The sequence below is a fragment of the Vipera ursinii genome (assembly GCF_947247035.1).
Source record: "Vipera ursinii genome assembly, chromosome: 11".
NCBI classification, from domain to species: domain Eukaryota; kingdom Metazoa; phylum Chordata; class Lepidosauria; order Squamata; family Viperidae; genus Vipera; species Vipera ursinii.
This window is the reverse complement of record NC_139524.1, coordinates 932,367-944,762: the sequence shown is the minus strand read 5'-3', so window position 1 is coordinate 944,762 and position 12,396 is coordinate 932,367. Positions and strand designations below refer to the sequence as shown.

General features: G+C 44.8%; 1 protein-coding gene across 5 annotated transcripts in view; it reads left to right on the top strand.

Moving 5' to 3' along the window:
• Positions 1 to 10,852, top strand: part of SNAPC5 (small nuclear RNA activating complex polypeptide 5) — a 30,665-nt gene extending 19,813 nt beyond the window's left edge. For 3 of the 5 annotated variants that reach the window (XM_083371596.1, XM_083371594.1, XM_083371595.1), the window contains 2 exons: positions 8,216 to 8,305; positions 10,271 to 10,852. In XM_083371596.1, the coding sequence (XP_083227722.1) occupies positions 8,216 to 8,305; positions 10,271 to 10,363 (183 nt within the window). In that variant the 3' untranslated portion in view covers positions 10,364 to 10,852. Of the gene's footprint in view, positions 1 to 2,216; positions 2,524 to 8,215; positions 8,306 to 10,270 lie in introns of those variants that run through there. The other 2 variants (XM_083371597.1, XM_083371593.1) reach the window with 2 other exon arrangements.
• The last annotated feature ends 1,544 nt before the right edge of the window (positions 10,853 to 12,396 follow it).

Here is a 12,396-nt window from a genome sequence, read left to right as displayed (position 1 = left end):
TGTACATGCTATTTTTTAGGATCTAAATGCCATCTATAAAACATTTTATAAAAGTTCTCTCTTAAGTTTTGTGCCTGTGTAAATTTTACATTTCTGACCCAGATTTTTTCTCAAGTATCCATCGTAATTGGCTCTTGAATATTCTGGGCCCATTTTATCATACAATCTTTAACAAGTTCAGTTTCAGAATCTATTTCTATCAATGCATTATATATCCTTTTTATGATCTCTAATTTGTTTTACCAAATTTACATCTGATATCGAGATGCCAATTTTCTGATCTTCTTGTATCTGGCCATACTGAAACCAAGTTTGTACTATTTTTTCCTCTTTTAAAATATTAAATGGCTTTAATTGCCATACATTCCTTTCCAGTCTAAGGATTTCTTTATCACGTCATGTTTAAATCCCACATTTATATTTTCTATCACATGTTTGGGTATTGCCCAAATTGGTATTTTATAACTTAACTTATATCGATATTTTTTCCAAACTCGCAACAGGGCATACCTTAATATATGTGTCTTAAAAACATTATCCACCTTTTTATCATACAATAAATAAGCATGCCAGCCATATAACAAATCACACCCCTCAATATTCAATAATCTCCCTTCTGTTAAATTAAACCAATTACTAATTGATGATAAAGCCGCAGCCTCATAATATAATTTAAGATTGGGCACTTTAAGACCACCTCTTTCACGTATATCTTGCATTATCTTAAATTTAACTCTGTCTTTTCCCTGCCCAAATAAATTTATTAACACCTGTCTGCCATTCCTCCAGATTTGAGTCTTTTTTAAGTATAGGAATCATTTGAAACAAAAATAAAATTTTTGGCAAAACATTCATTTTTACTGCTGCAATTCTTCCCAATAAATTCAATTGTAATTTTCTCCAGCTATCTAATTCTTTTTGTATTTTTAACTATAACAATTCATAATTATTTTTATACAATTTCACATTTGAAGCTGAAAGATATACCCCCAAATATTTAATCTTTTTAACTATTTCAAATCCAGTTAATTCTCCTAAAACCTCCTTTTGTTCTGTAGTCATATTTTTAGACAATATTTTAGTTTTTTGCCTATTCACCTTAAATCCAGAAACTTGACCATATTTATTTATTTATTTATTTGTTTGTTTGTTTGTTTGTTTGTTTTTATAAACCGCCCTTCTTCCGAGGGACTTGGGGCGGTGTACAGAGTAGGACAGGCAACAAAATGAAACAGTATTGAAAAACAATAGTCAAAGCAAAACAAACTGGGACCCCAATTAGAGCTGTCAGAGCTATCAGGCCAGGCCGGACTGCTGGAATAGGTAAGTCTTTAAGTCGCGCCGGAAGGTGCGGAGGTCGGGGGCCATCCGGATTTCAGTTGGTAAGCAGTTCCAGAGGGCTGGCGCACCCACTGAGAATGCCCTCCCCCTGGGCGCCACCAGTCGACATTCCTTGAGCGGTGGAACCCTGAGGAGGCCCTCTCTGTGGGAGCGCACAGGGCGGTGGGGTGTTGACATTGGCAGAAGGTGCTCCCGTAGGTAGTCCGGATCCATGCCATGTAGGGCTTTGTATGTCATTGTTAGCACCTTGAACTTCACACGGAAGGCAACTGGAAGCCAGTGCAGCGCACGGAGGAGAGGTGTGATATGGGAGTATCGGGAGGCTCCCAAGAGTGTCCGTGCCACTGCGCTTTGCACCAGTTGAAGCTTCCGAGTGGATCTCAAGGGCAGCCCCATGTAGAGAGCGTTACAGTAGTCTAGGCGAGAGGTCACAAGGGCATGGGTGACTGTACGTAAGGCATCCAGGTCCAGATAAGGCCGTAGTTGGCGAACTAGTCGAACCCGGGAGAAGGCCCCCTTGGTCACAGCTCCTATGTGATCTTCCAGGGAGAGCTGCGAGTCTAGGAGGACACCCAGGTTGCGGGCCCTATCAACAGGGGGTAGTAACTTGTCCCCGATGTTGAGGGATGGGATGTTCTGAGTATCCTGGCTTACCGGTACATACAGCCATTCAGTCTTGTCCGGGTTCAGTTGAAGCCTGTTCCTCCCCATCCATTCCCGGACCGCTTTCAGGCAGCGGGACATCACGTCGAGGGCATCACTGATGTTGTTTGGAGTTGAGATGAAAAGCTGGGTGTCATCAGCATACTGATGGTACCCTACTCCAATGCTGCGAATGATCTCACCCAGCGGTTTCATGTAGATGTTGAACAGGAGAGGCGAGAGGACCGACCCCTGAGGGACTCCGCAAACGAGAGGCCTCGGGGTCGACCTCTGTCCCCCTGCCAGCACCGACTGCGAGCGACCCTGGAGAAAGGAGGAGAACCAACGCAGAACCGTGCCTCCCACTCCCAGTCCCCTGAGGCGTCGCAGCAAGATACCATGGTCGATGGTATCGAAAGCCGCCGAGAGGTCTAATAAGACTAGGACAGAAGAATGGCCCCTGTCCCGGGCTCTCCAGAGATCATTCATCAGAGCGACCAATGCCGTCTCCGTGCTGTAGCCCGGCCTGAGGCTCGATTGGTACGGGTCTAGATAAACCGCTTCATCCAGGATCTGAGGAAGTTGGTGCGCCACCACGCTCTCAACAACCTTCGCAAGGAAGCGAAGATTGGAGACTGGACGAAAGTTATTCAATGAGGATGGGTCCAAGGTGGGCTTCTTGAGGAGAGGTCTCACCGCCGCCTCATTCAAGGCGGTGTGGAAGTGACCCTCACTCAGAGAAGCAGAGATGACCGCCAGGAACCAGCCTCGTGTCCCCTCTCGAGCTGCATAAGCCAGCCAGGAAGGGCACGGGTCCAGTAAGCATGTGGAGGAGCTCAACCTCCTCATAATCCTGTCCACTTCCTTAGGAGTCACAGGATCAAATTCCTCCCAGATGCCGTCGACAAGACTGTCCATGTCTTGTTCTTCCAACTCAGCCCAGTTGGAGTCCAGGCCGGTTCGAATCCGAGCAATTTTATCCAGCAGATATTGACCGAATTCCTCGGCTTGACCCTGCAAGGGTTCCTCCCTCACCTCTTGGTTCAGTAGGGAGCGAGTCACCCTGAACAAGGCAGCCGGGCGATTATCTGCGGACGCGATGAGGGTGGAAAAGTAGTTGGATTTTGCCACCCTTATCGCAGCGAGATAAGACCTGGTGAGGGTTCTTAATCGCAATCGGTCGGATTCGGATCGACTGGATCTCCAACGGCTCTTTTGGCCCCGTCTCCGACGCTTCATCTCCCGGAGCTCCGCGGTGAACCATGGGGCTCGCTGGGATCTGCGCCGGGTCAGAGGCCGCAAGGGTACAACTCGGTCCAGAGCCTCCGTGGCTGCCTTTTCCCAGGCTTCCACTAAGGCATCCGCCGAGCTGTGAGCAGGGAGTGCATGTGCGTCCCCAAGCGCTGCCTGGAACCTATCAGGGTCCATTAGGCGCCTAGGGCGGTACCATCTGGTTGGCACCGCGCACCCACGGCGGGGGGTGGCAAAGGGGAAGTCTAGCCGCAGGAGGTGCAAAATTATTTCCATTAAATCTACAACCGATTGAGTCGGTTGACTTAATGTAATAACCAAGTCATCCGCAAATGCTCTCAATCTATAATCTTGATCTTTTATTTTAATTCCCTTTATTTTCTTTGAATCACGTATCTCAATAATATTTCCAGTGTTAAAACAAACAGCAATGGCAACAACGGACATCCCTGTCTCGTACCCTTTTCAATTTTACAAGCTTCTGTTAAGCTACCATTAATTATTATTTGAGCTGTTTGTTTTTGATAAATTGATCTAATAGATTGTAGAAACTTATCACCAAACTCCATCTTCTCTAAAACTTTAAATAAAAATTGCCAATTCAATTGATCGAACGCTTTTTCAGCGTCCAAAAAGATCAAAGCTGCCGGGACTTGATTATTTCTTTCCAAATATTCCAATAAGTTTACAATATGTCTCACATTATTTTTCATTTGCCTACCACTTATAAATCCTGTTTGATCAGTATAAATCATTTGTTGCATAACCTTCATTAATCTATTTGCTAAAATCTTTGCAAATATCTTATAATTATTATTTAAAAGCGATATAGGTCTATAATTTTTTGATTAAGGTCTTGATCTTCCTTTGGAATCAACGTTATAAATGCTGTTTTCCACAATGCACTTCTCCACCAGATTGAATTGTTCTAAAAAGTTCTTTTAAAGTTTCCACCATTTCTAACTGTATATTTTTATAATAAATAGCTGTTAAACCATCCGTACGAGGTGCCTTACCCACTTTTAGTTGTTTAATTGCTAAAATAATTTCTTCAGCAGTTATCAACTGATTCAACCCTTCCCGTTGCTCTTGTGTAAGTACCAGGATATTCACTCCTTGTAAATAACTATCTATATCTAAGCCTTGAATTATATCCCTAGCATACAATTTAGAGTAAAATTCTACAAAAGCTTTTTTAATAAAATTTTGCTGAAATACTTCTTTACCCTTATATTCTATCTTATCTATATTACGAGATCTTTGTTTTTTCCTTAATAAATAAGCTAACCACCTACCTGGTTTATTAGCATTGTTAAAAGTATTGTGTTTAACATATCGTAAATTAGTTGCCACTTGATCTGCCATCAACATATCAAACTGTCCTCTTAACAAATTAATTGCTTCTCTCAGCCTCTTATCAGATGGGTTCAAAATAAAAGCTTTCTCTTTCATCTTTATTTCCTCTTCTATTTCTTTACACTTATGTTCCATTCTATGTCTATGTTTATTATTCAAATATATTAACACTCTTCTCATAAGATTTACCATTTACCATTACCCAAACCATTTCAATGGGAGTACCCTTATACATATTCATAATAAAAAATTCATCTGCTTTTTACATTCTTCCACATTCTCTTCATATCTAAATAAATTTTCATTTAACCTCCATGACCTTCTATCCCCCTTCCCCTTCTCCAATTTCATCCATACTGGACTGTGGTCTGATAAAATTCTTGGGCATATCTTAATCTTCTTAACCCTAGAAAAAAAATCATTAGTGGTTAATATAAAATCAATCCTAGAAAAAGATTGATGTCTATCAGAGAAAAAAGTAAAATCCTTTTCATCCAGATTGCAATATCTCCAAACATCTCTCAACTCCAAATCATCTTTCAAGTCAAAAAAGGATTTAGGCAATCTAGCATGATTTGGACTACTTTTAAAAAGTCCTTTTTTATCTCTCTGTGTATCGATCACTCCGTTCCAATCTCCCATTAAAATACACGATTTATAATCCCATTGAGTTATTTTATTATGTAAAAATTTGTAAAATTCTCCTTGCTGTTGATTAGTTGCATATATTCCAATTAAAAGTATTTTCTTCCCTTCTATTAAAAGTTCAATTATAATATATCTTCCTTGTTTACCTGCTTCAATTAAGTTGGCTGTTAAATTCTTCTTCACATAAATAACTACACCATTTTTCTTCTCTGGAGCAGATGCAATAAATTGTATGCCCAGTCTAGAATTTGTCAAATATTTTTGATCAGATACACGAATATGTGTTTCTTGCAAACATATAACATCATTTTAAAATTGTTTCAGATACTGAAATATTTCCTTTCTCTTTTTTCTCTCCTTTCCTTTCTCTTTCTCTAATTTAAGCCATTAACATTCCAGGTTAGAAACTTTGTCGCCATCTTTTGCAACTTGAAGCTTTCGGAGCTTATCTTGCAGATCCACAAGCATTTGCCTCTTGGGTCTCGCTCCTCCCACTGCTTCACTAAGAGTAGATTCTTGAGTTATAGTTGTAAGATGTTGTTTCTGTTGCTGTTGTTGTTGTTGTTCCTTCCGTCTAGATGCAGCCCGTGTCACTCGTTGGGTCTTTGATTCTTCTAATAAAACCAAGGCGTGCGCAGTTTCCAAATTTTGCTGTGTTTTCTTTGGAACCAGCGAGGTGATTTCTTCACCTCATCGTATGCCTTCTGCCTGTGACTGTCGCATTCCTTCTTCCTTTCCTCCTTTAACTTCTGGAGATGGCGGTGAACCTGCTTTCAATACATTAGAATAAAAATCTCGTCCCTTCAGAACTGTATTAAGATGGTACCAGCATAATTCACCAATATCCCAGTTGGTATCTCCCATCTGAACTGAAGCTGTTGTCTTTTTAATTCATCTGCCAAAAAAACAAAATCTTTTCTTTTTCTTAAAATTCTTGGGGGAATTTCTTTAGAATCAAAACCTCTTGATCAGCCACTTTAAATCTATTACTGTAAAAAGCTTGAATGATCGCATTTCTGATCTTTCTCTTTGTGAAATACACAACCACATCTCTTGGCAGTTTCCTTTGCCTAGCAATCCAAGAATTAACACGAAATATTTTGTCTATCTCCATTATAAAATCTTCTGGTTGAACTCCCAAAATAGGCGCCAGAGTATCCACCACTATCTCTTCCAAATTTTCTTGTGGATTGTTCTGTACCAGCCTACTACCGGCCCTGCAGATAAGGCAGGGACAACCCCTTTACAAGAAGGCAAGAGGCTGGAACTAAGCCTGCCAAATTTATGGACACAAAAGCAAACAGAGCAAAAACAAGACACGAACCATGAAACAGGAGCTATTCAAACGGTTGCCTTCAGCAAACTAGCCCTCCCACGCATTCCCCTTTTAAACAGTTCAGGGCATGGCTTCTCTCTGCCTCCTTCCGAGGTGCCCCATTGCCTTCCTCTGTTTACTCCTGATTGACTGCCTCCTGCGTCGGGTGTCCTTGAACAGGGCCAGCTGTGGGTCATCTTCATCCACGCTGTCAGGCTCACACAGCTGGGTCTCCGTCGTAACCAGGTGGGAGGGGCCTGGCTGAGGGCTCTCATCAGCAAGCTCTCCAACACCCCCCTCCTCCTCCTCTGAATCGTCTGACCCAACTGCCGAACCCACAGGCTGACCCTGAATCACAACATGGATTTTCTTTCAAACCTCTTATCCGCAAGGCAAACTCCATGTCTCTATATTGTATCACAACCACCTCATCATCAATTTTATCCATTTTATTCTCAGCAGCGGCTGCGGGGGTGGGGGCGGCATCAAAGACTGAAGTCCAGATTGTTGAACTGGCGATGCCCCCGCACTTTTAGGAACGGGAAATCTCTTAGAAGCCATTTTTAACAGTTAACTTTCGTTTCACACTTTCACTTTTCCACCCCAATTGCAACTTTGTTGCTTAACTATTAAGTATCCAAGTCTTTTAAATCACTTAGGCACCTTCCAATGTTAACAAAGTCTTTTGCAACTTTGAAAATCCACATCCAATCTTCCTCCTTCCTCTTAATTTTATTTTCCTTAATCCTTTGTTCTTCCCACTTTTTTCTGAATCTTGTTACAAAGAATCACTCTGGCGCCATCTTCCCCTTCTTTTTAAAACAATCGTTGAAACAAGAAAAAAGATTGAGATTCCAGAGTTAAAGTCTTATACTTGCTAATTATACAGCTCCCGCATCCGCTCTGCCTGCTTCAGTTGCTCAAGATAACAATCAAATCCAGCAGAAGTGGATTCAGCAGAGAAGTCCTCCGATCCGGAGTATCTCCGGGCTTCAGGGGAGCTCTCACCCTTCAAGCCCCAGAATAAATATTCTGGGGCTCTAGGGGAGCTCTACCCCTACCCAGAACACTCCCCCTCCCCTCTTCACCCAAGGGGAAGGGTTTTCAAGCTGCAGAACAGCTGATTGTCGCTGCTCTGCAGCTTTAACGAAATCGAAAGGCTGGTGGTCGATCCCGGCCGTCCTCGCCGCTGAAGAGCCTTCGGGAAGTCCTCACTGGCATTTATTTATTGATGGTTGCAGTGTCCCACAGTCATGTGATTGCCATTTGTGACCGTCCCAGCTGGCTTCTGACAAATATGGTCAATGGAGGAAGCTGGATTCACTTAACAATTGTGTGATTCACTTAACAACTGCAGCAATTTCCTAAATAACTGTAGCAAAAGGTTGTCAAAGCAGGTGCTTAACAACCACCTTGCTCAGCAGTGGAAATTCTGGTCTCAGTTATCATCATAAATTGAGGACTGCCTGTATTGCAAGAGAGGAACTGCCATTTTCCCTCCTTGGAGATTATTTGGGTTTAGCACTAGGATCCACATCCCTTGGCGTGGCAAATTACATGTTCACACTCTTAAGCCACAAGATTTTGCTAAAGAAGGATTGGTGATTCCAGGGACGTTGTTTAACACTTCTTTTAAGACTGACCATTACTTTCTATTTCCAGGTAGAAGAGTTGGCTCTTCGGTCCATGATCAATACCCGGGAAGGGGCTATGTTCACTCCCTCAGCTGTTGTGATGGAGGAGCACGTAAACGTAAGGCCCTTTTCTTCCGCTGAAGTAGCTCTCCTGTTTAGAGTCCTCAAAAACCAGGTCCTCTTCACAAGAAGAAAGCTTTGCAGCTCTGGGCTAATGATCTAAAACCACCCTGGTTGTAACTGGTCCCTCATTTACCAGAATGCAGACTGAGGGAGATTCTCTCCAGTTTCTGTCCAAGCAGGGGAACATTTCCAAGCAGTCAGGTTTCTGCAACTCCCTTTGTTTTAAAAACACTCATGGAAGATGTCCCAAAGATGCTTTTTTTCTAAAGGCAGCTGGACTTTCTTTGTTTTTCCTTAAGGACATTTCATCTCTTATCCAACTGGGCTTTCTTTCTGACAGTCATTGAGGCCACTTGGAAGTTTATCTGTGCCCCAGGGTCACCTGAGTAGTGCAACTGGACACCCTCTTGGAACTGCTCACAGGACGGTGCTGTAAACATGGGTGGTGTCCTGTATCTCCCCCTCTGTTGAGGGCTTTTCAGTCTAATTCAGCCTCTTTGATCCCTCTTTCAAACTTTGAAAGATGGCTAGTGACCAGATGACTGCAAGGAATATGAATCCCTCCATTCTCCACCATTCAGTCAGAACTAAAGAAGCTTCTTGGATAAGAAGCCAAACTTCCTCAAGGAAAAACAAAGAAAGTACAGTTGCTTTTAGAAAAAAACATCTTTGGGAAAACCATGACCTGGATGACAGAGAGTCTCCATAAACACTCATGGAAGATATGCTGGACAGAGGCATGACAGCAATGATTTACAAACACTGTCATTGTTGAATGGGGAGGAAAACGCATCAATTGCATAGACAAGAGAAGGAGGGCTTTAGAAACGTTTTCCTTACATGTTTTGGCCCAGGAATCTTTAAATTGGTGTGGATAATGTGATTCATTGGGATTCAGGATGACAATATTAGAGTATTTCTTTTTACATTTTGTTTGGGGATGAACATGTTTTATAATATAGGTAACATCTTGGTGTGTTGAATTTATAACTTATATACAGGAGGGTGGATGGCTTTACGATGGTTTTGCTGAAAACCAGCAGTTTCTTCCCCTTTTGGGTAAAACTGTGCTTTAACGAACACTGGATTCATTTGAAGATTATAGCACTCATTTTACAACATTTAATGATAGCCATAACAAAAGATCATAAAATCAGGTCACCTGGCCAACCTATTTTACAACCATGGCGACATACAACTATAATGGGTAGGCTCCATTATGGTCATAGGTCAAGGACTCAGTGGCGTAGCGTGGGTTGTCAGCACCCGGGGCAAGGCAACCGGAAGCGGAAATAGAGGGGCGGGCAGGCGGTGACGTCACGGCACTGCTGAAAAGACGCGCCCCGCAGCGGCGTAGACTTTCCAAGAAGAGTCGCGCGCATGCGGGATGCTTCCAGGTCCCTCTCGAGGGCGGCTGGGCGGGGCTCCGACCTGCAAGAGCCGCTGCATTCAAGCTCGCACGTGAGCCCCACTAAATAAAGCCACGCATGCCCACGAAGCTAGGCCGGCCGGCCAGCGGGTCCGTCTTCGCTCGGCCAAACCTGCCAGGGCGCCTGCGGGGCGCTTGCGGTTGGCCTGAGCCTGGGTGGAGAGTTGGCCGCTTCTATTTATTTTATTCAGTTTATGTGGCCGCCCATCTCACCTGCCGGACTCATTTCGCTTTGCAAGAAAGAGCAGCTCGAGAGCGGAGCCAAGCCAACTCTGTGCAGCCCTTGGGGCTCCCTGAGCAGCTCCGTGCAAGCGCGCCCCCCCAGATGTTGCGCCCGGTGCAGCCGGCCCCCCCTGCACCCCCCACGCTACGCCACTGCAAGGACTATCTCTACACATCCACAAAGCTCAACATTTGCTTACCTGCTGCAAACGGCATTCGGGATGTTTCCGGACACCCCCCCTCAAGGAGGAGCTCTCCTGACTTATATTTCTCAGCAGGAAGTGACCAATTTCTTCTTTCTTTGAACAGATGGACAATGAAGTGGCCATTAACCAGACTAAACTGCAGCTACAAGTGCATGCTGATGAGGAGGAAGAGGAGGAGGAAGAGTCGGATTCCTAATGCGCAAATGTTGCTGTCAGGCCAGTGTTCTGCAACAGACTCCCAAGCCTCCCTAGCTTTAATGAAACTTTGTGTGGTTCTACAGAGACTAAAATATAATCAGAAGTGCTGCTGAGCATCTCACAAACTTCCAAAGGTGGTAATAAATTATGGGGTGGGTTGGAAAAAGATAGTATTAAAGCCTAACTATGTAGCATGAGTCATTTTATAGAGCAGACATGTTTCAAAATAAGTAGCAATTCAGGAAATGCAACTTTTGAAGCAATAATCTGTCCATGAAACATCTTCTGCCCGGTTATAAAAAGCTGGAAAGTTGCCCTTATTCTGTGCCAGTTGGTTTTCCTGAACCTCCTATGGATAAATTGCACAAAAGTAGTGAAAAATGTGTGTGTGGGGGGGTTCTGTATGGCTGTACATGACTCCGTTATTGTTGGTTTGGGCCCATTTTATGAAACTTTTATGGAATAAAAATATGTTTTGTTTACAATAGGTAAAGGTAAGGTAAGGTAAAGGTTCCCCCGCACGTGCGTGCTAGTCGTTTCCGACTCTAGGGGCCGGTGCTCATCTCCGTTTCAAAGCCGAAGAGCCAGCGCTTGTCCGAGGACGTCTCTGTGGTCATGTGGCCAGCATGACTAGACGCCAAAGGCGCACGGAACGCTGTTACCTTCCCACCGTAGTGGTCCCTATTTTTCTACTTGCATTTTTACGTGCTTTTGAACTGCTAGGTACTCACTCTGTTATGCGGCACTTGGGATTCGACCCGCCAAACTGCCGACCTTCTGATCAACAAGCTTAGCGTCCTAACCCACTGAGCCACCGTGTCCCTTTAAAAATACTTTCTGAGTGGCATTCAGTCCTTCTAATAGATGCCAAAATGACTCTGCTTGCCTTGCATTGTTGGGGCTAAATTTCTATCTTCAGGAATTGCAAATCACTCCAAAGCAGATTTTTTTTTTTTGGCAGGAAGAATACATATTATTCCGTCAAGTTTGACTCTGTAAGGCAGGGCTTTTCAAACGGTGGTACGCATACCACCTATGGTATTTTGCCACCTGGCAAGTGGTAAGCAAAGTGGTAGTGGGGCAGAGAGGAATGAGTTGAAGCGGCGGCAGCGCCACACAAGCCTAAGAGAGAGACAGCTGGAGCTGCAGGGCTGTGGGGCTCTGCAGAGGTGCCAGGATCACCACTGGGCTTCAGCTGATCGGCGCTTCCAGGAGAGGAGAGGATATAAAAGGAGTTGGCTTTGGCGGGAAAGGGCCAGTGAGGGGCTGCCCTGCCCCACCCCTGGATGCGCGAAGGGGAGGTGGCAAGTGCCCAGCATCGCTGCTGACCATCCCTGCTGACTGCTGAGAAAGGAAAAAGGTAGAAATGCTTCCTTTTTCCCTGGACGCCAGCGCTCACGTTTGCCACCTTCTCCGTGCACCCCCAGGGGCGGGGCAGACACGAGAGGGGGGCTTGCTGGCTCCAGGGCTCCCCGCAGATCTGAGTGCGTTCCAGCTTTGATGGCCCCCACTGGTAGATCAGCACGTCTGTTCACTGACCTTGCCTCAAAGCCACCAGGCTTCCCTTTCATCAGGACTGCCGATGGGATGGCCTGCGTGTAATGGCTATGGCCGGCGGCAGCATGGCCTTCGGCAACGCTGGCAATCTCTCCCCCTCCCATCACCCCTTCTTGAGCATGGAGGAAGGAAAGAGAAGCAGGGGAGAAAGGAAGGAGCGAGCTGGGAAAGAGACTGCCTTCTGAGCACTTCCCAGGTTTGTATTTTTAAGATGCCAGAGGCTCTGTGCAGGAGGCTTCCCATTTTGACCCCTTCCCCCCCCCCCATCGTTGCCTCAGCCTGAAGGGCCTCTGCGTGGCTCTCAGCTCACCTCTCCCAGACCCACGCACGTGTGAAGGAAGGAAAGAAGGAAGGAGTCAGGGAACTTGGTTGGAAATGCCCCAGTTCGAAGGAGGGCTGTTAGGGTTGAGCAAGGCCCAGGATCACCGCCAGCAGTTACAGCTGATCATTGCTTCTGCAGGGCTATGGGGGCTG